At 42.6% G+C, this 25830-nt stretch overlaps 1 protein-coding gene across 1 annotated transcript in view; it reads left to right on the forward strand.

The window, feature by feature from the left end:
• Window positions 1-268: 268 nt before the first annotated feature.
• The window catches only part of efna3a (ephrin-A3a), an 86431-nt gene continuing 60869 nt past the window's right edge, over window positions 269-25830 (forward strand). The window contains exon 1 of the mRNA XM_050034178.1: window positions 269-883. Within this exon, the coding sequence (XP_049890135.1) occupies window positions 774-883 (110 nt within the window). The 5' untranslated portion in view covers window positions 269-773. The remainder of the gene's footprint in view (window positions 884-25830) is intronic.

The following is a 25830-nucleotide window of genomic DNA, read 5'->3' on the forward strand; positions in this document are numbered from 1 at the left end:
CTATACTCCTAAATCTCACCTTTACATCACACTCATTTATCCTTACCTAAACATAATCAGTGTTTTAATCTTAAACCTAAAATCTAACCTTGAAATATGATGGATCCTTTATTATGTCCAGTCAAAACATATATTTCTGCTTTAATTGAGAGGATAACATTTTCTCGACACATTGATGTACACACACAGGCACACACACGGTGCACTTTTGGAGGGGGCGGGGCAGCAGCATAGATGGACATGTGAGCGCATCTCGGCCATCAGAGGGCGGGTTTGTAGCGTTGTGTGCGCAGCGTGTGGCTGCTGCTGCTGCTGCTGCTGAGAGGAGCGCAAGGTACACAAACCCTTCAACGGAGATCCAGCGGCTCCAAAGCTGCGCAAAGAACAGTAAACACCGACCTCAGCTGTCAGTGTGTGAATGTGCTCATTGCCTTATCATCACCTGTGCTGGTCCTCTCTTATGAAAGCAGAACTGACAAACAAAACACGGAGTGACCTGAAAGTGCGCAGCCCGGTACGAGAAAGAAGTAGACTTGGCACAAGTGAAGATGTCCAAATGGGTCTCGTCGCAATGGGATTTGAGTTGAAGAACACGTAACCACTCAGAAGTCACCCTGATAGAACCCGCTGTTGAGGTAACTGGAAACTTGACAAGGCGTTTTTTGACCGCTGGGATGTTGTGAGAGACACGTCGCCTGGGACAGAAGGAGAAGGAGCGGGGACGCAGAAGGCAGAGAGAGGGGAACCAGGGCTGGACGAGCACCGGAGGGATTATGGCTCTCGCAACGTTTTCTCTCAGCCTCATCACGCTGGCGCTTACAAACTTGCACCTGTCGAGAGCCAGCGACCGGCATGCGGTGTACTGGAACAGCTCTAACCTACAGTAAGTGGCTCCCTGCAGCCGTAACAGCAAATTAACTTGTGTTCCTCTTTGTTGATGCGCACCTGTGCTGATAAGTTGAGACAGCGGTGAGCTGGTCACCCTCTGCAGCGACGTGTTTCTTTTGTTTACAGCAGCAAGACCTTGATACACCACAGAGAGAGATTAAATACCAACAATGAGCCAGTGATGTCCCCAGTTTTAATCCATTCACCTGATTGTAGGAGGCAACAACTGTCTCATTCAATTTTTTGCTTCTTTTCATGTCTATAATAATTTCTCTTTTTCTGAATTTCATCATTTAATCAGAGCACACTGATGCGTCTCCACAGGGAAAGTGTTTCTACACTGCTCCTTCTCTCCGCCCTGCATGCAGAGTGCTTACTGTATAAATATTTGATTTCTATCTCACATTTAGTCCATCTTCTGCTTCACAATAATGACTCACTGAAGCAGTCATCTATTCATTTGCCCTGCTTTCACTTTGTCCATCACCTCACCTGCCCAAAAAAATGCAGCACAAATACATAATTCACACACACAGCTCAAACTTCCATAAATCTGCTCCAGCATGTATGCGCACTATGAATAAGTATGCAACACAAACACACAATGTGTTCACACACACATACACACACATCTGAGCCTATCCTTGGACTCGGATTCCTCCTACAACAGTCAGGTTGCTTACCTCAGGTAAGCTTCCCCAGGCTCTCCTATCTCTCTCTACCTGTGAGCTATAAAGCCAGCTTGCTGTGGGGCAGAGATCGATGTGGATCCCACTGCCTTTGTCTTCTCATTAGCCAACAGTGAATCCATCTTTCTCACATTCTTTTATCTCCTCTCCTCACACAACCTCCCTCTTTGCCCCCCTCTCCTCCTCCCCCCCTCCTCTATCTGTGTTCCTCCACTGTCCATTTGTATGCACCTCAGACACGGGTCTCTCCTATCGCCTCTCTGTATCTCATACTTGGTTATTTTCTTCCCTCTCTTATTTTTTTTTCTGCTGTGTCTCACCAGCCGGCCTGTCCCCCTCAATTCCCTTTTTTCTGCATCTCATTACCGCCCCCCCATCTGCTCCTGGTCCCTCATTCACCTCCCGGGCTCTCAGCTGAGAGTACACACATACAGTAGATGATTAGAATTAGAAATTGTATGAAAGTCATTTGAATGTATGTGGATGTGGGGGTAATTGAAATATTCGAAGGTTTTCCTCCAGTCAGAAACTGCTATAAAACCTGATGTTAACAGTCAAGGTGCTGCCGCAGCGCTGTCACTTTCCTCATTAATGTTAATGTGTGAATGGCAGAGTCACATTCAGAACTATTTTAGATTTATGACTGTAGCTAATCCCGTTAGTGTGGCATGAATAGAGAAGTAGTATATTAACTGATAGTCGCGTTTAAGCTCTGTTAAAGTGCACAGGTTTTTGAGTGTCATAATCAGTATTAGTCCTATCTATCAATTTTAATTAGTCTTATTCGCTGGGTGCTTAGGCTAGAATTATTTTCACAGCGTGGTTAAGGTTGCTCAGCGTAGCCATTCATTACAGTGTTAGCACATTTTGCAGCTTTAAATTGACATTTATGTGTTAAAGTGACAAATATGTGCTCATATTAATGAATTCAGAAAACTGTGTGTGTGTAAAAAAGGTGTGGAGGGAGGGAAACAGTGGGAGACAAAGTGCAGGTGTGGGTCTACATGCCTGCGTGTGCAAAACCTTTCCTTTCTCCACAGTGAGATACAAATCTCTAAAATAATGCAAAAATTGACCCAGTTTGCAGGTAGCAGACAAATCCTCAGAGGCTATGGCAAGAATACTGATGGCCATCAAGCTTTAAAAGGCCTTAGGCTCGTGGCCACTTCTCCACAACTCTGTCTACATAGAGAACCAACAGAGGGCCTCACTTGTTCAGCCCCTTCCTTCATCCAGCTCTGGTTATAGAGACAAACTCAGGAGGGAGCTGTAAGAAATGAAGGCGGTGACAGAGAGCCAGAAACCAGAGGCCTTTAGGGCCAAACTCTGGTTGGGGCCTTAATGTTTTACCCTTGAGCGCAGCATTCAGCGCAGATGGTTACGGCCCAGCTGCAAGAAATGGGATCACTTGGAAGCCAAGCTGTTTGTGCCAAAGCCATGAAAATGGCTTTTTATGATAACGCGCAGCTAGAAATGTCTTGTTCCAGTGTATTGAAAGTCAAAAGGGGATTGCCACACAGTTATACCCAGTAATACTGTGCTGTTTGATTCTTTGCAGCTTTTCTGAGGTCAACAACATCAGACAGTTTAATAAAGCTTTTTCCTCTGCCTCAGACAATTCAAAGCGAGATGTCTCGATTATCATAACCCAAAGAAATAACTCAGAGTGCTTTGATTACCGCCTAAGTCCGTCACGATCGCACTACCCCCCATTAGAAAGTGTTGCTCTCAGCTTCCGCTCTCAGCAGTGTGCCTGGCCAACTCGTTACAGATGTCCCTGCTAATGGCTGACTGAGGCAGGAAAAAACACACACGCAGGCCATTAAATCATCTCGCATCTGAGGCCATCTGCCAATTAGAGGGGGGAGATGTGGAACATCTTGAGAGCACGCAGGAGCAGCGGTGCACTGCGGTAGCCTCGCCTACCCACAAGCAGCGTCCCATGCTCCTGCCACCTCCTCCCATCAGGTGTGTGGCCTCGCTGGTTAGACAGGCTGCATCTCCATAATTGGGCACCCCATGTCAGCGTGATCAAAACAACAGCACAGCTCTCATTCACTCTCCCACTCCTTCCATAAGTCACACAGTGTGTCTACTGATGCTTACAACTTAGCAGGACACCGGAGTTAAAAGCCTTTGCACGGGCGTGGGAAGGAATAGCAGGGAATTGAGTTTGAAAATGTGCCACACGTCTCTTTGCTAAATCGCCATTCCCTTGCCTGCTCAGCAAGATGAAAGTCTTCTTTCGCTGTTTGTGGCTGATCCGCAGTGAGTTACAGCCCTGCGTGTTTCATGCTACACATTATGGCCCTGATTTGGACCTGAAATGGTGTCTGTCAGGCCCCTAGACCACATGAAGAAAAAACAACCCAATCCCCGGCACACCATATCTGTGCTACAAAATAAATTATCACCTTGACAAATAGCCTCCCGGAGAGTTCGAGGTACAGAGGCCCGGTGATCAATGTTGAGTCGAGGTGCCGTCTTACTCAACAGGCTCATTAACCGGCAGGTCGGTCTGCGTGGGTGTGTGCAGACTGAGCTAGAGTTGGAGGTGGTTCCCTGCGGGGCAGGGGAGAACCCTGACACCCTACAGGGTAAGGTTTGTAGATGTTTAGTTGCAGTAAAGGGAATTGTTCTGAGAAATGAAGAGAGAGTGAGTGATGGAGAAGGTGATGGAGAAGGAGAAATCAGAAAATAGATGGAGGGAGAGAGACGGATGCAAAGTGTGAAGAATATTACTGCAGGGAAGAGGTGGGCGTAATGGAGAGATTGGAAGGAGAACACGCTGGAAAGGTGGAAAGTGGAGCAGTCTTTCAGAGGAAGAAAAGCGAAGGGAAAGATTGATTGAGTTGGCCGAAAGTCAGAAGGTTGAGAGAAAGTGCGGCTTTTACCGGATATGGAAGTTAGGTTATTTGGCCGAATGTGTTGTAGCTGCTGTTTTCTGACAAGATGATACCCACGGGAGTTGATCCGTGCTAATGTGGACACAGGCTGGGTCATTCATGTGGACCGATGCTCAGAGACAATAGCGCCCACCATTCACCTGCCCCTCCACCCTCAACACGGCGCAGACAGAGCATACAGGAGATGAGCTGATTTGATACCTGATTACATGCACGTCCGTCTGCCCGCAGCTCTGTCTCTGGGCTGTCTCGGCAATTTTGCATACAAATGCGTCTTATTCACTGCCATTCAATTTATTCTCTCACACTCATTGTACCACACAAACAGCATTAGATAGCGTGTCGTTTTTTCCCTGGTTGCAGTTGTGTTAAATGAGAATGTGTGAATACCACTGATTGAAAAGTGCAAATTGACCTTTTATACGTTTTTGAATTAAACATGTCTCTCCATCTGTGATGAAGTGTTCCTCCCTCCAACTATTCAAGTTGTTTGTGAACATTTGAATGCTTTATATTCTTTATCAGGCTCAGACATCCAGAAGATTAGTTTGATGAGCAGCGCCTTTAAATGGATAGTTAACTTGACATTATCACCTGGTTTCATTATGCTGTAGATCTGCAGTGGCGTCTCAAAGCTTATTGGTCTGCTAAGCAGTATGATGGCCATTTTTAGCTCATAGGAATCTGCAGTGAGTCACGTAAATGGATGGAGAAACACTGAAAGGATGTTTTATGGTTCGTATGGATCCAAGAGTGGGTGTGCGGATCAATACATTTATATGGTATGGAGAGGTGAATGGGCCCTGGCCGAACAAAAACACTACAAGGTTGCTTTCTGAGCGGCAATCAATCTGGGTGCATCAGGTGATCAATGTCCAAATGCATTTTTAATTGGATTTCATGGTGTCAGTAAATTTCCATGAAGCATTCGAAGCTCAGCTCGGGAAGCTCAGATGAAGTATCGCCTTGGAACAGCATGCTTGAGAATTGATTATTACGGGCTTGTCAGTCATTGCTCCGGGGTTCATGCTCCATGGAGGCCTTAACTATATCTACACTAAACAAGGTCTTGGTGTAGCAGCGGCGGTTGCTTCAGAGAAGACAAAGGTTAAAAAAACATGAGGCTGGGCACAGATAAAACAAAAAGATGTTTTGGAATACGTCTGTGAGACTTAAACTGTAATTTATTCCTCCGCAAGATAAAAATGAAAGGTTTTCATGAGAACATACATTTAGATTCTGCCTGCGTCACAGATTCAAAGGTTAGGTGAGAACGTCGGTATACAGTAGGTGAGAGTCAACTTAATTGAAACATTTTTCACTGTTTATTCTATTTCCCAGAGATCTTGTTCATCTACATGTGTAATATTTTCAGGCAAACAACCTACATGTCTGCCATCAAAAACCAAATGAAGCTTTTTTGATAGAGAAGGGAATTAAACCGAGAGTGGATGCTGTTCGATGTCACAAATGAAGTGCATGCGAGTGTTGCACAGCGTGAGCATGGTTATAACACAACTAAAAAACAGCATGAAACAAATAGTTTTTTGTGGCAAATCAACAATATATCAGTTAAGCCAGTGTTTCTACATTGATTTCATATCAAGGATGTGAGCAGATAATGTACAAAATATAATTATAATATTAAAATTTAAGGTGTACCGGTCGGCGCATTTGCTTCCATCCTTGTTGACAAGTACACTGATTACACCTACATAGCAAATTTGATTAATGGAAGATATAAAAATACTTTACAACCTCTCTCTGATTTATGATACAATGAGTGACCTCTGACTGAACACAGAGTACATGTATTTGGGGATGCATGTGTTTATTTGTGCATCGAACCCTGAAGGGTCAAAAGCGCAGTATCACTCCAAGTCACCAAGCTTTACAGTCTCGCGCAGTCCACTTACATTTGACAGCTTTATTGGCAAAAACAAACAAGTTCTAATTATTCACAATAAACTCAAATTATAATTACACAAGTTAAGTATTCAGTTACAAATGTTGCACGTGTTACAAATAAACTGCTGCTTGCACCCAGGACTAGAGGACTGCATTGGGATTGGGATCCATCACAAATCTTGCAAGAACAGGCGGTGTTATCTTTGCCGCAGGTGGGAGCGGGCGGTCAAAAAAAAAACAAAAAATGTGTGAGTGCCTGGGATTAATTAATATGAAGGACGCAGATGTCACCAGGTGAAGTGGAAAAGAAGATAAAAGCAAGACATTACAATACAAAAGAAAAGCAATGTAAATCGGACATTCTGAGGAATTTCTCAGGAATACTGCAGATAATAATAATAACACTTCATCCCAGAGACACCAGAATAACTGTAATTATGAATGTAATTATGCACTAGAACATAATTTTATGACTTATGACTGACAGTTATGCATAGCTTTTGTAATACCACAGTGAAATAACATGTTTTCCCAGCAGAACAGGAGAAGACTTTATTGATAATCATTCTGTTGTGGGGGCATGTATGATCAGAATGTTTGCAAGTGCGGGTGGGAGCTGACACACACTCTGCAGGGTGGCTGGGAATGGATAACACACTATGTGGGAGCGGAACGGTGTTGGTCGGAAATCCAGTGGGAGTGGGCAGGAGCAGTATAAGGAAAACAGTCCATACAAGGCTCTACACCCATGCTTTGGTGTTCCTCACAGACCAGAACTAGCATTTGTGACATTTGAAAACCATGTTAACTGAGAGACACATGAAAACAACCATGTGGATTTTAGCTCCATCACATACAGATAAACTTTATATTTGAAAAATAGCCTAGGATATGATTTTTTTTTACTTAGTTTAAGGCCAAACTGGTTTTCCAGTTGCTGATTCCTGCCAAGTGGACCAATCCTTTCTCAAGGATGTTTACCAACGTACCAGCCACATGCCGACAAGATGGCGTCATGATCACCTTTACGTAGCAGAAGAAAACAGTGGTGTTACAACTGTAACGCATTACATTCAACGTGACTCTCCCCCAAATGTTACTGCTTTCCTGCTTAAAAGCAAGCTAAGTAAAAATAAAAATAGTGCATCCCGTCACTGAAGATTTGTTGTAAACATTTGCGGTGCGTTGTTAAGAATTCTCTACACTTACAAAGGCATTATATGGGGAAATAATTGCAAAAACAAAAGAAAAGAGCACAAAGGTATTAATGTTCATTCAAAGGGCTGTTGCTCTCTGTAAACACTAATTTGACTCTACAGTGCAGCGAACGTGAGTCAAATTAAAAGATGGGTGGGGATGCAGATAAAACCTCAGGAGGAGCCACTTAATCAACCTGGAATTTAATGGATGTGAACCGAAGGGAAATTGTGAAAACTTTGAGTACTCTGTCACAATAAATTCTCCCATCTTGGTATTTCCACTTCTTTATCCCCTCTGGTCCCTCTAGAGGCCCGAGGTACCCCAAGCTTCATTATTATGAGGAATTGGCAGGTTTGGTGGGCCATTATAGCCTGTTCATGGGCTCTGATGGGAAAGTGCCATGGGACTCATCTAGAGTTAACCCATGTGATGGCGGTTCTACTTCTTGAGGAGGAGTCCAAAGAAAAACATGGTTAGGCCCTTCATACGCCATCAAAAGCGATTAGCATTCCTTGCGCTCCAAGGTTATAAAAACTGCACTTAACTGGCAGTGGGAACCCACAGGAGATAGTCCTGATCCCAGCCAGGTAGAACCAATTTCAGACTCAATGATTTGAATGCAAATGCTTTCTACAAAGAGGGCTTTCCAACTTCCGAATGGTAGCTCCACAGTACATTACACTGGGAGTCTGCACCGCAGTGCCCGTTACCCACTGGGAAATTACATTGCTGCTATGATGGAAATGGCTGCCATGTAGGAAAAAGATCAAAGCTGTTGATAGGTGGATGGTCACTGGCTGGAGTTTGATTATTTGGGAAATGGGCCTTGTTACGCTACATGGCCTGGAAAACGATATGGCAGCCGCAGCAGTTGGTCAAAATAATTTGTTTTGTTATTGAAGCAGAAGGCCTCTTCTGAGGTATGGCAATTGGGGTGGTATTTTGCACCGACCAGCGCCCTCAGAGTTATCAGTGTCCCTTCATAAAAAAGGCAGCAAGTGAGGACACAGGTTTGTGCTCTGTCATATCTTGTTCTCTGTTCATTCCCTTCAGGTCTTGAGCCGTGACAGGTCTTCCCTCTAATGCTCTTGGGTGCTTAACAACAGCGGTGTTACGAGAAGTGGAAACTGTCCTCACAGCTTAGTGGATGATACGGCTCCAGTTTTCCTTTCATGCGAGGGCAATTTGGAATATGGGCAGCGTAATAATTAGGTATTCTGTTATAATTGAGATTTTTCCTTTTGAGGATGTAATTATATGAAGGTCTGAGACCCTTTGGCAGGCGTCTCTGTAATGAGAATATTTGAAGAAAATTGAAATCTCTCTCTAGTGCTCTGTGCATCTAGAATGACTAAAGGTAATTTGACCCCTCAGCAGCAGCAGCCACCACCTCCAGTGGCTTAATGTATCCCTCTTATATTGTTAGAGGGAACAGTTAAATCAGTACATCGTCAAGCGAAACTGTTCTATTACAAATATGATAGCAAAGTCTTTAGAGCTTGAAAATGTGATGTAAGTGAAATGGATGACCTACTGGTGAAAAAAATGAAAGTTATATTCTGCGAAGAAGCTGGAGGGCTGTGCTGCTCAGGTTTTACATTTGTAGATACTTAAACACTGCTGCCTTGTGAGGTATAGCTGCACCCAGATGTGAAATACAGCAAGGGTACCTATTGTTGTAAACTGTAGAGTATAACCTGGGGACACATGTCATTATGCAGTGAATTTTTGTCACACGTTATATCCGACTATTTTTTTAATCACACAAACAAATTGAGAAATTATAAAATCACATGCATGAAAATTAATGAATGATACCTAAAATGACTCTCTCATCATGATTCATTAATTCACTGGTAAGTCACATCTGATTATAAAAAGAAGATATCAGATATTATCTAAATTTGTCCTGCTCTCATTCCCCTTGTCATGCTAAGCTAACCTCACATTAGCTATCATTATATTTTTACAGACTGACAGAACTGCTGTTCAGCTCTGAATGTCCAGAGATCAAAATTAAGGAGATTAAAATATTCATGTCATGTACTTAAATTAGAGGAGACCGGGGTTGATTGGCACACTTTTTACTCTTTGCTGTATTTCGCTGGCATTATTTATACTAGAACATTTTAACTAACAGCATATAGAAGGTTGAAATCTCAGCTATGATAAATATGTTTTAATGCACACAAATGTTTTCTAAAATTAGGTGAATTGTAACTAAAGTTATGTTGTGCTTTTGTGCCAACTAGCTCCATCAGGGAGTTGGCTGGCACAATTTTAAAATTCTATAAAAAAAAATATGAAGCAACCAACCGAAACAGTTTCAACATTTCATTCAAACAAGAACCAGAAAACATGAACATGTAGTAGAATATCTGTCCATTTTTAAAAGCAATTTCTCAGCAGGAATGTCAAAACTTTTGTCATTGACCATTCAAAATAGTCATACAAAATGTATTAAAGATTTTAAAATAGTTTTAATTTCTCAAAATGCATTTGCAGTAACAACTTTTAATTTTACATCTCCACAAAATACCAACCAACCAACGCCCACATTTGACCCAACTTTGTGATCTAATTATTAGGGATGCCCCCCTAAAAGATTCGAATCATCAGTTGGAGACATTTCAGTCGACTGAGATTGCCTCAAGTTTGGTAGTATTTTTTTTTTTTTTCGGCCATTGGTTTGCAGTGTACTTCTGGGGGCGTTTCAGTCGCGTGATTTTGCTGCAGAGTGAGTGCTCTTAAATTTAACGCTGCTCTTTGGTACAGGCAACTGCCCAGGGGAGGGGAGGCTTTCACGTAATTTTCTTCTGCTTAGACATGGTAAATGTACAGCTCACAGCAACTTAATACAATAAAGTCTCTGGCTTTTGTTTGATATCTAGTGTTTGATATCACATTTTTGACCCAATGTTAGCGTAGTTAGCTTGTTTACTACATTATGTGAATGTTACTGTCACACTGAACGTCCCAATGAACCCTGTTAAAACTCTCAAACTCTATGTGGAAAAAAGGAAACATAGTGAAATATTTGTACTAAACTGCCAAATCTGATTAGACTGGTGTAATTCTGAGTCGGGTACAGCCCTAGAAATTATGTAAGCTAGCTACCATCACCCATCACAGACTTTCAGATCTCATATTAAATGTAGCTGTATTCATATAACACATTCCCAACATCTCTATCTGACACTGTGTTATAATTAATTTAGTCCACAGACCACTTTTTTACTCTTGATACTATAAAACTGTAATATGACTCTCACCGAAAAAAGGTAGTGACTTCCAGGTGTTTTAACATAGTAGATGAGTGCAGGGGAAGACAGCCAACATTTTGGTGTTACATTTTTGTCTCTGTGACCTTCAAAGGAGCAGAAAATAGTATATATACACACACTGTTATTCATTGCACCACACTCTCAGAGCACAGGGCGTACTCTCGGCACAGATGGAGCAGCAGAATGCAAGTTGTGGTGAAAATGAAACTTAACCGTTCATCGTGTGGGGTCTAACAGTTTGCATTCACTTGCCTCTGCAGCAGCTGCTCCTCTCATCCATCAGTCTGATCTGATCAGCGCTCATTGGATTGACTGATCAATTATCCACCCCCGACTTAAAACACCACACGCTGCTGCTGAGGAAAACAAGAACCCCTGAAGAGTTCCTTCTGCACTGTTTAAAACCTCTGAATTTAAAAAGGGGGACACAGCATGAGAGAACGGAGTGACTAACCACACATAGACTCTAATTCTGTGGAAAACACTGCATTCCTCCACAGCAATAAAAGGTAACTTTTTGAACATGAAAACAACACATTACTGAACAGCATTTCTCTCCCAACACTTGCATAACATGCATGCTCACTAGGTAACATCGAAGAGGTTAATTGTAGTTCGGCTAACTCACAAAATAAATGTTAATACAGCTTATAAAATCTAAAAAATGAGAAGCCTGCTACCAGCTTTGATTCTGCCCTTGATTTTATGGGGGACAATTAGGCGCAGCAAAGTTGTAGCGACGTGACATTTAATGTTTTAAATTGTCGCAATGGCACGCTCAAACTCTGAATATTTAATACAAAGTCAGTGGATCAGAGTACAGCTCTGTCAGCGGCGGCACACTCCTTTCTTTCCGTCCATATCTTCAACCTCATCATTTAATCAGGTCTCGTGTTGGTCGGCATCAAAAATCTATTTGGAATTCATTTGCTGCCTTGATGTGTAAATTCAGTTATGGTTAATACATGAGCTACAGCACATGCATAATCATGTCTCCCTACTCACACACGTGCGTTATTTTTTCCCTTCCTGGTGTTCTCACCCATTGATTTATATGGACAATACGTGACTCATCTCGCACTACTGGCTTCCTCCATCAATGGGGGGGTGTTCCCTTCCCCTCCTTTCCCCTGCCTCCTCTCTCTGGATCAGTGTTGGTAAGAGGAACAGCCCTACAGTGCGGTCTGTTATTTGCATTTGTTACAGCTGAGGGGGGAGGTGATTTGAGGAGGGGTTGGCGCCCTGCTTGTTATCACTACATTTTGAATGCTTCACTATTAATGACTAGATTATAGAGGGAATGTATAGCAGAGTCAGTGGTCCTGTTCACCGTACTCCCTTGTTAAAACTGTGCAAATTCTCCTCTGGCTATGTACCAATCTGCTGCAACGCTTTGTTTGTTAAGGTATTTATTTGGTTGGTTCAGCTGCTTTTTGGTTGCTCTGGGCTATGTACATCTGTGTCTGGTGTTCCCATGGCCATAATAGCCACATTTCTAACATGACATCTTTGTGTATACAGTATGTGTCAGGAACTGGCTTACATCATGTTTTTTTTTCTGATGGTAGCAACCTGTGTAATGCTGCATGGGACTGTCTAGACCAGTGTATAGTGTGTAAAACTGGGAGACACACAGAGACGAGTCCAGATCCTCACCATGCTGTGTGTGGGTGTATAGAATATCAATGTCCTGCTGAGCTCTCTCACTCTGTGTGTGTGTGTGTGTGTGTGTGTGTGTCTGGCTTCTTAGGTGGCTCTTAAGGTGTTTTTATGTCTGTCTGGGCTATTTGTGTGCGTGCATACATACTCGTTTGATTGATTGTCTGTGAAAGCGGAGTGACAGTAGTGTCTCCATGTCTTGGCCCTCTCTGTCTCCTTTGGTCAGTCCCTCCTTCACGCCTGTGTTTCCTCTCTGTTCGTTGCATTCCCCTCGCAGAGCAGCAGCCCTCTCCGTCTTCCTGCCGTGTCGTTTGAAGTGTTTTTGCTCAGCCTTCTGTTCCCGCTCCGTTCTCACCTTGTGTGGAGTCAATGGGAAGTCCCCAAAGACTGCTTCGCTCAACCGCATTGCCGTGCGTGGGAGGAGAGTGGGCACTACCGCCCGTTTACCTCCCTTTTAATTTACTGCTGTATTGCTATTGAGAGAGTGAGTCACACATTGTATCATTATTTAGAAAACCTTTCGCTCGCTGCAGATGCACTTAGTTCAGTGTAGGTACACATGCGAGAAGCGGTGCTGTTCTTTTTCTCCGCATAAGTGTGTCTTTCAGTATAGCATAAAGTATACGTACAGTAAGAGATAGATGGTTATGATAAATAGATTTGCTTTTGCAGCACTTAAAGGGATTCTGTGCCACTTCCCTGGAGGAAGAGGAAGAGAAAGTGGCAGAAAAAGTTATGACAAAAAAAATAACCAAAAGGAAGAGGAAGAAGGTTGGGAGAGGGAAGCGTGGAAAAAAAAAAAAGGGTAGATGGAGGAGGGAGATATGAGGCAGTGCAGAGATGTAAGGCAGAGAGTGGAGTGGAAGTGGGGATAAGGGAGGAGGATGAGGAGGAGGGGGGGTGTTCGCATGTTAGAGGAGAGGAAGAGTCTGTATGGGGAATATTAATGGTGTGTCAGGAAGTGGAGTATCTTTAAAGACCTCAACCTTTCTTCTGCTGCTCATGCGTATTGTATCGGAACAAGCAGCTTGGAGGCACTGCTGTAAAACCGGGGGGGCAGAATCGGGAACTGCATCAATGGCAGAATTTTACCCATATACATTCATTACCATGAGTTGTGTTTGCTGGAAACAAATTGTAACAGCCACAACAACGGGGAGGGAAGTACAACCGAGAAAGCCTACAAAATCACATTTGGTGGATTTGTTTTTTGCCCCTTTAGTCCAGCGTTTAGGAGCATGTGTTTGGCTCGATGAAACATGCTTATTAGAATTAGTGGCTTGTTTGTTTTTCTGTCACTGTCAAAATCAGTTTGCCTGGAGGTAGAGATCTGGCCTGCAACACCTGCTCCACTTGCTGATTTAGATACAGCAAACATTTCTATCTATCTATCTATCTATCTATCTATCTATCTATCTATCTAGCGGAGGGGAATCCCTCTCCCGGGTCTCCCAGGTCCGCCAGCGCGTCCCCANCTATCTATGTATCTATCTATCTATCTATCTGTCTTTCTATCTGTCTTTCTATCTGTCTTTCTTTCTGTATTATATGCACATACTCAACGCACTCACCGATTTTCAAGTTGCAGCTGTGTCAGGACTCTGAAATCCCTCCCAGCACCTGTCAGCGGCAGGATCTACAGCGAGAAGGAGAAGAGAGGAAGCTGCAGGTGTGTGTGCACATGCGTGAGAGGAAAGGAACTGAGAGGAGGAAGAAGAATAAGAAGAAGAGGAAGAAGTGACGCTCATTTACCACATGATGCAAGGAAGAAACACGCTGTCTCGCGTGGAAGCCTGTGTCACAGGTGACAGTCAATGACAGGGCCAGGAGCGGGGCCTGTCAGAGAGGCAGGAAGCACAGGAAATGAATATGGCATTCCTCATATAGCAAATGACAGAGATGCAAAGGAAGTATAAGGCATACAGTATGGTGGCAGGCTGACACAGCTGAGCACATTGTTAAGAGTTAAATGATGTAGTGAGGAGAATAACATATACAGCCTGAGGTCGTTGTTTACGAAAAGCAAGTGTGACACACGGCGTTTGCAAAAGATGGATTCCTCATGTGGAAATTGGTCTAATACCAGGAGGTTTATTCCCTGCGAGGCCCCGGCTGCCGTTAAAAACATTGTGGGTCGTGATTGAAAAAACGAGAGACTGTAGATAATCAAATTCACATCTCTGGCAGTTATTTTTTTCATTTGATCCGCAGTAATGTAAATTGGAACATCAAGCTCCCCAGTTCTCATTTCTGTCAACACGAATCCTGTCTGCTGAGAGAAAGTTTACTGCTCTAGCATTGTCACAATTTCCGAATATCTCCAACAACTTCTGACTTGGCATTTACAAATCATAAAACAGGCTGTAATCCCTAATTAGCAGGCTTTAATTTCCCTAACGGGAATGAACTTTTGGTCAAATTAGAGATTCCATTAAGTTTTGATTCTAACCTCCAGCGCCTGCTGTATAGGGGGAAAATTAGTGCCAGGGAAACCATATCTCTAGCTAATGTGCAGTGCCAGGAAGATAACAGCAGTTTCAAAAATGCCAGGGACATTAGCATTCCTGCTTCGTGCTGTGTGTGCGAGGTCTCAGTTTTTTAAATCTATAAAAAAAAATAAATTGCTGTTCGTCAGCAAAAAAACCCAGCTTCCCCTCCCCCCTCCGCCTCCTCTTCATTAGACAGTTCATCAGCAATCTATCATCATATGTATTATTTATGAGCACAGCCCAGTTCATTTTAAACACACAGCACAGGTTTCTTTAGTTATTTAGGTTTCAGTTATATTTTCAAACTAGTGTCAGCCCCATTGTGTGTGTGTATATATATATAGAGAGAGAGGGAGAGAGCACTCTAAGCTTCAGAAAATGATGCTTTTCTGCTTAATGAGGACTCATTCCCTCCCAGCGTCGCCACCTCCGCCCGAGCGGAGAGCCAGGGTTTGCTGCTCTGCCAGCCCCCTGCTCGGTGCCTTGTATGCAAATACCTATTTTTCAATCAACCTTGTGGTTCATTCTGAGGCGTTCGATATAGGTCTGGCCTTGTGTGAGGTAATTTACCCAGAATTCTTTTGACCCCCAAGGTCATCTGGCGGAATGACACCTTTAATCACTAACCTCCACTCAGTGTTCACGGCCTCCGAAGAGACGGAGGAGGTCACTGAAAGTAAACTGAGTTTGTATAAAGAGAAGACACTGTTAGCACCAGTGAATGCTGGGTAATATTAAACATTAGGTGCCAGAGTTTGGTGCTTACTAAATAGGTAATTTTGCATGATAATAACATGTGGCCTGACCTCAAGTTGCTGTTGATTAACTCACCAGGTAGCTTTTCTCCAGACGCAGGAAAAACTCACCCAGGTGTCACAGAAACGATCTCAGGTCAGACAACATTTCACCGAAAATAAGTCGGAGCGCACATTATAATATTTGTAACAGGATACAGCCCACATTGGCAGCAGCTTTAATGAGGCAATTAAAAGTGGGCAAAACTTGAGTTAAATAAAGAAGCAAGACAGTTTTTGTGTTCTTATCATTCAAAAAGTCTAGCTTCTACATTTACACATTTGCCCCTTAAAGGGACAGTTCACCCCCAAATCAAAAATACACATTTTTCCTCTTAGCTGTGGCACTGTTTTGGTGTGAATTGGTGAGTGTTGGAGATATCGTTCGTAGAGATGTATTTAATGGAACTAGATGGCACTCGGCTTGTGCTGCTCAAAACGCAAATAAATAAATAAAAAAAGGTCACATAGGGACTATTTTCTTTATATCAGAAGTTTACATGCATCTACTCATAGACAATAGGCTTGTGCTTGTGACAGCATGAGAGCTGTAACGTTATCTAGCTCAGGAGTGCTAGGTGCGCTAGCAGTAGATTTACACTGTCTTCTGCACATTGATAGAAATGACGAGTGTAGTTGGGTAGACAGAAAATAGTTCCTACATGAAACTGCTCACAACAAGGTCTGTGGTTAATCATGAGTAACCAGGTCATGATTTCTGTAAAGAGACATTGCTACTGAGTTTTTCAAATGTATTTTTTTTGGCGCTTTGAACACCACAAGCCGAGTGCCATCTAGTTCCATTATATTTAAGAGAAGGCAGACATCTCTCCGGCTGATATCTCCAACACTCTGCAACTCCCACCAAAACAATATAGATTGATAAGTAGCACTACAGGTAAGAGGAAGAATGTGTGTTTTTGATTTGGGGATGAATTGTCCCTTTAACCATGCTGTGACTCTGGCGACTCTCACAATTGCCGTGTGACTTTCGCAACTCTCTGGCGACCTTTTATTCACACTGTTAAGTCTCTGATGTGAGATGAGGTTGTGAATGACCCACTAAAGTGAAAACTCCTAAAAGTCTTCCCATCAGTCAGTCGAACCAATGACGTTTCTTGACACACAGTGAACACACGAGCTGCTTGTTTTGCATTAGTGTTTTTAAAAAAAACACACACACACACGATTGTTTGAACTACTTTATTTAGCGCTGCAAATGGCATTTTGAAAACCCAATTTTCACCTGGATTTTTATTATTTCTGTAAGTTTTTCATCCCTTTAAAAAATACAAATGATTTATTTCTGTTAAATACAAACAGACAGATAACAAAAAATAATAAATCAAAGTAATTAGATTGGTACAGGTGCAGAAAATATTATAACAATATCCAACTCATTTAAAAGGACATGCCTACCATTATGTGTGTTTGTGTTTGGGTGTGTGTATGAAGTTTCTGAAAATATCTCAATATTACCTTAAAAAAAATCCCATTTTCTTAATGCATTATGTGCATACTTGACCGTTCCTCATCTCAGGGTTTATGTTTCCAGTGCTAAGTGCCATTGCAGAGAGCAGTGTGCCCTTTATGTGGAGGTGGTGGATGGCCGTGTAACTTGTCTCGTCACAGACCAGCAATTAATGTTCACCTTTTTACGAACCATGGGTGTTTTTGTAGTCTTACCTGAGCCATACTTTAAAGGGGAACACCACCTAAGTTAAGAATATGTAATGGTGTATAAATTTCAATCAATATTCATGAACATGAGCTACTCTCTATTAAAGCCAGAAACCAGAGAAGTAAGTCTCAAACTTGTGATGTCAAAGGATATTAAGTCTGGAGCTGCTCCACAGACAATGAATGGGAGCCTGATTTTTTGGCCCCACAGAATGTTTGTTTTCTTTTTCATATCCACACGAGCTTTATCTTATTGTAGTGTTCTCAGAAACAGAAAACGTACCCATATACTCAGAACATTCCCCTGGGTGCACTCAGTGAGTGTGGACATGAATAACACGTTTATGATTGGGTTTCTGGAGCATCGTGTTTGTGTTTGACCACGTTAACACAATATCCCTATTTTAGCAACCAAGATAAGACTTCATCCGATTTATAAGAAACCTGAAAATGTTAGCTGGAGTACTCTGAAAGAAAGTGCGTCTATTAGTGTTGTCAAGATACTGGAATTTCTAACTTTTATACAGCACTTTGAAATGTATTGATAGTCGAACCGTTTTTGATACCATGAGAAAAACTGACATTGAAGGAATAAAATTAATATTTTTTAAAAAGATGAATATAACAAGGCTACAACATAACAATGACAACTTTTATTCAAAATTGTTATGTATCGATAAATGGATATTTTTGACAGTACTAGCATGTATACGCCTTATCTCAGTTACTGAGCATCGCTGACTACTTGGGCTGGCGCAGCTACATCCAAGTGACCAAACAGAAACACAAACAAAGGCGGCAGTAAAATTGTCTCACTTCTGGAGCAATGAAGAAACAGAGTTTTCGCTTACGGTAATGAAAGTGGCTGCGTATCTTCATCTACTGCACCCTGTCCTATGAGTTAGGAGTAACAGTGCAGGCTGGCACCAGTGTGGATAGTGTAGCTCTTTTCAGGAATATTTGGCATTCTCAGACCAGAGGAACTTTAAAATAGTTTTAAGAACCCCCCTTTTTTGTTGTAACCACATCCCAAGAACCGGGAAGGATCGTAGTTCTTAGAAAGCCATTTCACGGGCTTCAGATTCCAGAGTCAGTACCCGCCCAGCACAAGAGGGACCATAAGTGACGGAGGCATACGGTGACTGGTGCAGCTGCGTACAACCGCCATTTTTAAAAACCTGTTAGCCATGTTAACAACAGACAACATAAAACACAAACAACAGCTCTTAACAAATTCAAAAATGGAGGAAAACATGGACAAATGGACTGATGGTGATGTTGAGGCTTTACTGAGCATACATGTGTTGATGGAGACATGTGGTGATTTTGACTCGTCACAGTGAAAGCGAAGTTGCTTTATCATCCGCCAGCCGTCTTACAGTATGTCACTTCAGCGTTTCTATAGGTGGTGTGAATACAAAGAGAAAAAACAGCATGTAGAGGGGCTCCCCAGTGGGCAGTTCCTTTCAGGTAGTTCCCACAACTCTTCAGTCTGAAAACGCCTAATGTTAGCTCATTAATGTACGTTGTATGTGTGGTTGAGACAGAGGGAGAAACGTTGTTCACTGTGGTCGGTGTTCAGAGCAGACGGCTGTTGGGGTTCAGAGCAGAAAAGAAATTAACAGTTAAGTTGTCAAGTGGTTGTAAATATACAGTGTAGTGTTTATTATGTGCTGTTGCTCTCATCTCTCATTGTCACTTTGTTTTTATAGACATCACCGACGCCTGCACAAATACACTGCAGTAATCAGTTACCTGGGTTACTAGTGTTTTTAGTATCCTGAATATGATCATAACTGGGATAAGCCTTATGAACGGGTTATTCCTGTCCATATAAGTGCACTCAGTTTGATCTATAACATTTTTCTCAGTTCATTATCTGTGGAGCGACTTTATACTTTATGACATCACAAATTTAAGCACTCTAGTTTTTGGATTTGGGAGACTGTCATAGGAAAATCATGTATGAGTTTTGATAACAGGCGTAGTTCCCCTTTAACTGCAGTTTATTTACCATAACCACAATCTCCCCTGACCTCAACTATCATTGACTTGCCGAAGCGACAGGGTTGAAATATTGCTTGTGAGCCCCTGAAAGAGAGACACCCCACCCTCTTTCAACACTTACTGTCAAGGTGCCCTTGAGCAAGGCAATAAACTTTTAATTCCTCAAGTAAGGCTGTTTAATGGCCAGTGGTACAGGACAGGTTTTACTGTGTGTGTAACCCTCCTCCCCTGTGACTGTAAAAAACGAGGGTGGTCTTTGTAAACAAGAAAAAAGTGTTTCTCCCAGCAGTGTGTACGATAGGTCTGAAACTATGGGGAGGAATTACACCTGAATACACTCACCCTCTGAGATGCTTCCTTTACACATGCTCACTCACTTCGGCATCCAGTTACAACCACTGAGCGGTGCGGAGATGTAGCGTCAGTCTCTGTGCAGTAAGACACCTCGCCTCACACTTTAACTTGCAAACCCAAATGCCAGATCTTCTGCTTTTCTTCCATAAGCCCTGCGATTTATGCCGAGATACACTGTAAAGCCGCTTGAAGATTCTTTACATCCTCCGTGCACCGCCGGCAGACACACGCACGCACGCACGCACGCACACAGTATGGTTCGACTCGGCGAAAGATCCTTAATCGAGGAATAATTGTAAAATTGTATTGACTATTGAGAAATTATGCAAATGTGCTGGTTCCTCCCTTTTTGCTGAAGATACATGGAGAGTAATCATGACAAACTGATTAAAGTTTTGATTGGGAGAGAGTTTTTGAATGCTGTTTAGTTATCAGTGATGTGGTTTTATAAAACAGCTAATCAACTGAAAAAGTCTTTGTACGACCTGAATAATATAATGTCTAACTAATCAAGGAAGAAGGGGCTGCACACACACACACACACACACACACACACACACCCCACACACACACATACATACACATGCACAGACAGAAAAGCCGGTAACTCTGATTCCTCTCTGTAAAGCCCTGCAGGTGTGGTCCACTCCTCCTGCGCTGGCTATTAGCACAGCCTATCATTGGTATTCATTTCCCGCTCCTAATTCCCCCACAGTATTTTTTTTCCCTCTCACTTGACAGAGGACCGTGGGTTAAACGCCGGGGGGAGCGCTCCATCACGACTAGATCTGATCCAATTAAATACAGATTTAATCAGCCCCGCAGTCGGCGAGTGAATACGCAATGTGATCAGGCCCGTGGTAACTGGAGGCCCAGTGGCGTGGGCGCTGGTTTTCATCCACAGGCCCGAGGATTGGCTTAGCGGGTGATGAGACACCTTGATCCTATCTGACCTGTCAATTGAGCACATCCACATATCTGCAGACATCAGCGTGTTGGAGCTGTTCCTTACTCCTCTGCAGTGTCCACAAACCTTTGCTCCGATGACCCCTTAACCCACTGATTTAGTGTTGTGAGATGCTGAGGAGGCGAGGCGACTGTGGAGGATCGGTGAGATTTACCGTGGATGCAAACACACAATTAATTAATGATTTAGAGACTGGATTATATCTGTGGCAGGCGACCTGGAGGAGGTTAATCTTTCGTTTTCTGGCAGAGGAATGGAGCCTGTCTACCAGTGGCCGCGCAGAAAGCGGGGCGAAAACACCTCCCCCTCCTGCCAGACGAGGAAGATTTTCCCTCCTTCCTCCCAAATGGCTGCAGCTGCTGATTGTTGAAACCTTTTACTCTGCAGAGGAAGCAGTCCTGTGATATGAAGTACAGCTCCCCAGTGCCCCATCAAAGTCCACTGTAACTGCTGTGTCACCTTCAGAGTTCCAAGGGAGGATTGTACATGGGGAGCTGCTGCAGCGCCTACTAATGAGAAGTCATTGGGAAATGGGTTGCTTTTTAACATAGCCCGATGTCCGGGGTCATTTCAGTTGCGACCTAAGACTTAATTACAAATCCTGCTGTTTAGTGTACGGCGGTGTGTGTGTATGTGTGTGTGTGTGCCAGTCTGCGACTAGATATTGTTGGGAAAAATTGTGATTCTGGCCGTCACTCAAATGTGTAGCTCCAAATAAGTAATGCCTGGCTCAGTTAGCCACGGCCCCACACAATGCAAACATAACACACCATGGCATTAAGTGCACTGTTTAGTGTCTGAACCGAATCCAACCTGGCAAGCACATCACTGTGGCTGGCAAATTTAACAAGCTGGGGGGGTTGTTCTTCATCCAGCATGCCAGTCATTTATGTTAATGCAAACAAGTTCCCTCATTCTCTGTCTCCTTAATGTTTACAGTGATGAATTAGGTGCTATCAGATCGTAGCCTCATATCCGGAGTGTCATTGGCATTCAAAGCATTCCTGCAACCTTTATTGAAAACCCACAGAGGACAGATGCCTCGAATTTTCTGCGTTATTCAGGAAAGCTTATCTCGGTCTATTGTATGGAAAAACCTGCAATTAATACAAAAATGATTCCAGGAGATCTCGTAGCGTTTCCCAGTGAAAGGTCTAAAGAGGTATAATTTGTTAATTACACCATGAAATGATTCCAGTTTTTACTGTAAGCATTTCAGCCACTTTCTGCCCCTGGGATGGACATGTGTCCCTCCTCTGCTACCTCAGATCAGTCATCTTTAATTGCCTCTTGTGTTTAGAGGAAGACCCACAACACTTGTCATTTCCAGGTGTAAATGAGATGAGGAGAGAAAGGTTACTCTGAGCCCCACAAGACAGCGCAGTCCTTCAGGGTGGTCTCAGTTCACCCCTGCCGTAGTCTGATATCTCAAACAGAGCTGTGTTTGAAGTGCTTGGTTGGGTGCCTCCGCTTTCTGCACTCGGGCGAGAGTCGTGGTGCTTGTTCAACTCTGGCAGCCCCTCTGTAAGTTCCTTCTTTTGTATTTGCATACCGAACAAACAGGAAATTGTGTTCATTTGTATGCAAATGTGTTTGTCCCCAAGGCTGGGATTTTGAATTAAAAGTTTTACCGTCCCATTAATTCCAAATTACACACAGGCACTGACATGGGCTCCTCCGCCCGGCAGGGGGGTATCCGACTTGCCATCCAAACGCATCTCTGTCAGTTTAGGCTGTTTAGTTTGCCATCTGCGAAACGGAGTCGGAATTTGGATTTAATCTGGTCCACTGATTTGCAGATTGATCGTCTGCACCACGTTGCAATCTCCTCTTAATTATCTCGCGAAAATATGCAGAGATTTCGGCGTGATTGATATTCGAGGATACTACGAGAGACAGACGTGAGGAGGCCTTGGAGTGGTTGACTGACAGGTTGTGGGGAACATGGTGAATGAGTGGGAGTGGTGAAGGCCGTCCACCGTGCCGATGTAGCACACCTCATCAGCCCTGCTCATTAAAATACATGTACAACCTTATGAAAAATGCATGACCCCATCAATGACGTGTGGCATGTATGGCCTGATGCTGACAGTCAAGGTAATATGAAAAATTAGCACTTACATGTGGGCTTCTCAAAAGCATAAAGAGCCTTGTCATAATGTTGCAGATAAAGGAATAACATTGTTTTAATTCAGCTGCTCAGAGTATTGATTATAGTGATTGAATACCTGGTTCGAACAGTAACTATGTTTAAATGCACACTTATATTCCACTATTATTCTGAATATGATGGTATTCTGAATTTAATTCGGGTCATGTAAAGACCATATTTTGTTTGGATGTTCCAAATTTTTCCAAATTAAGTATTTTCTGATTAAGATGTGTGAGGTATGCCGGTGTTATTTGGGTTTTAGGAGCATTCTGTAGACACGTCAACAGCGCCTTTAAAATATGCACCTCACTTGGAGTTTTTACTACAGTTTACGAGACACTGCTTCTCGCCTGTTTACGGTCATAGATGCGTTGTACACAAACCAACTAGCCAACAGTTTCCAAGGCTGTGGGGTAAAGATGTCCAAAAGCCAACAATTCTGGTTGGATGTAAAAACACATCTACTTTTGAACATAAAAAAGACAGATATTTTCAGAATAACAGCAAAAACATGTTTATTAAAAAGAAAACAAACAAAAAGGTCACAGTTTACCTTGTATTTTTGCAATTTGAAACTACTCAAGGGTAGCCGAAGCAGCTAGTGGCACTCAAAATAATGAATGAGAGCGTCTGTGTGCAAGAAAAGATTAATTAATCAGAGAAACCGATGGATCAATAGATGTTCTGATTTAAATCACGCCCTCTCCAGCCTTCCTGTTTTCATCTCTCCCAAGTTTGAGAGGAAGACAAAGGCACCATTGTACCATCCAGCTTTTTAATCAGGTTTTTTATTGCTTTATCTGAGGAAATACTGTAACAAAGTAGTGATAAAGAATTTTTATTGGGCTGTTCTTACAGTATGAGGTGATAGCCCTGCTGTCACTGTTGTTGTGTTCTTTAATTCATGTGTTCTTTAGTTTTACTGCAATTATTCATCATGATTTGTAATATAGTTGTACTTTTCAGCTCGCACTAGTTCATCAGTTATACTTTGAATACACTGAAAATAGGGATATCAGTCATTAACCGGTAACTAAGTTTAAGAAAAAATGCAAAATGACTTGAAATACAAGAGGCCTTTTCTTTTAGTGCGGCAATTCATTGACACCATTTAGAGGTGGTGAAATCTAATGTTTTGTTATGTAAATGTTCTTTTATATTACAATATTTTCTTGTGGCTTAGCTGACAGACTTCTACCTGCATTAACATTCTGAAACATAGCACCCATGGCCCACCCTCCGGTCTCTACTGGCCAGCTGTCCTTGGCCACTCTGCACTGCATACCACCCGGGTCGGTAAGGAGCTAGCTAGCAGTGCCACTCATTCACGATTACCACTGGTAACTGTGGAAACATGGTGGTCACTCTCTGCTCTTATCTCTTTAGCATCTTTTACTATGTTAGCACCACTAGCTGTGCGGACACTGCAGTCCTGACCTAACAGTTATAACATAGCAATGCAGTTCATGGCGCAAAATTGAACCTACTCACCAGAGCGACCTGAGGGAAGACCTGAGGGTGGGCACAATGTTTCCGTAACAACGATTTGGGTCGGGACAGTGTTGCTCATGGTATTTGCCGAATGAGTGGTGCCACTAGCTACCTTCCACCAAAATTTGCATGCCGCGCAATGCAGTAAATTGAGGAGTATTAGATAATTTAACCTATATACCAATATACGCAACTGGTCAAAAAAAATTCTCGGCTGTCTGTTAACACCCCTAATTAAAAAATATTTGGAGGACAAAATTTGAAAAATACAAATCTAACTTGTTTTTTTACAGAGGTGTTACAGCTGGATGAACATCACCATCTATGAATGTGTAAAGATGATTCATTTTTTTTTTCTTTTTGCACACAGAGAAACACACACACACACACACACACACACACACACACACACACACACACACACACACACACACACACACACAGTAGTGTTCACAAATTAATAATGCATGGAGCACATCTTGTACACATGCAGAGTTTTGGCAGACATCTGATGTCTCTGTGTGATGAGCCAAGGGGGACACATCATTTCTGACTCTCCAGTCAGAGAGTGATGGTGGCAGAGTGCTCGGTTGCCAGGTTTGTTAATGAAAGGAGAAATTTGGCTATGTGTCTTTTCGAAGACTTTAAAACGGCTTATGTCTTAGGAGGTGGTACTGTACCTAACCTGGAAGGAGCAGATGCCTGACGGGCTAAAAGGAATGACTCTGATGAGACAGACTTACAATCAGTGATGTCAGTCCTCCTGTTTGCTAGAAAATACTTAGAAATAAACATATTATGGCTCAGACTGCAGGGCTCAGGCAGCATTATTTCATCAGCAATTTTCCTGAATCTATTCCTTGATTTTGTCTTGTTATTATTGCCTTTGTCTCCTCCAGGGTTGCTTAATGTAAACAATATGTGAAGCTTTTATGTTGGTGAAATAAACACATTTAAGTAAACAATATAGAGAAAGCTACCTTTAAAAAACAGATGCAGAAATTGTATATTGAACGAAACACAATAGATATTCAACTTTCATACCGTGTATAACAATCTCCCTGTATTGATCCTGAGTGCTGCTAATACACAGGGTTGTTATTTTGGCAATACTTTATCCCAGTAATGAAACAATATTCAGAACATCTATTCAAAGAAATTGGTTTGCCCATTTCATGCAGTTGTTTATTATTTTCTTACCGGAAAAATCAATGTGAAATTTATCATGAACAGATGGAATCAGGGTCGTTTTGCACCTGAACAAAACCATTTTTCAACACTCGAGGAAGACGCCAGGCAGGTTTCTGTTTTCATTAACGGAGCTGGCAACCACGCTCGCTGCTCAGCTCGGCTCACATCACT

The sequence above is a fragment of the Epinephelus moara genome, chromosome 22, assembly GCF_006386435.1.
Source record: "Epinephelus moara isolate mb chromosome 22, YSFRI_EMoa_1.0, whole genome shotgun sequence".
NCBI lineage: Eukaryota > Metazoa > Chordata > Actinopteri > Perciformes > Serranidae > Epinephelus > Epinephelus moara.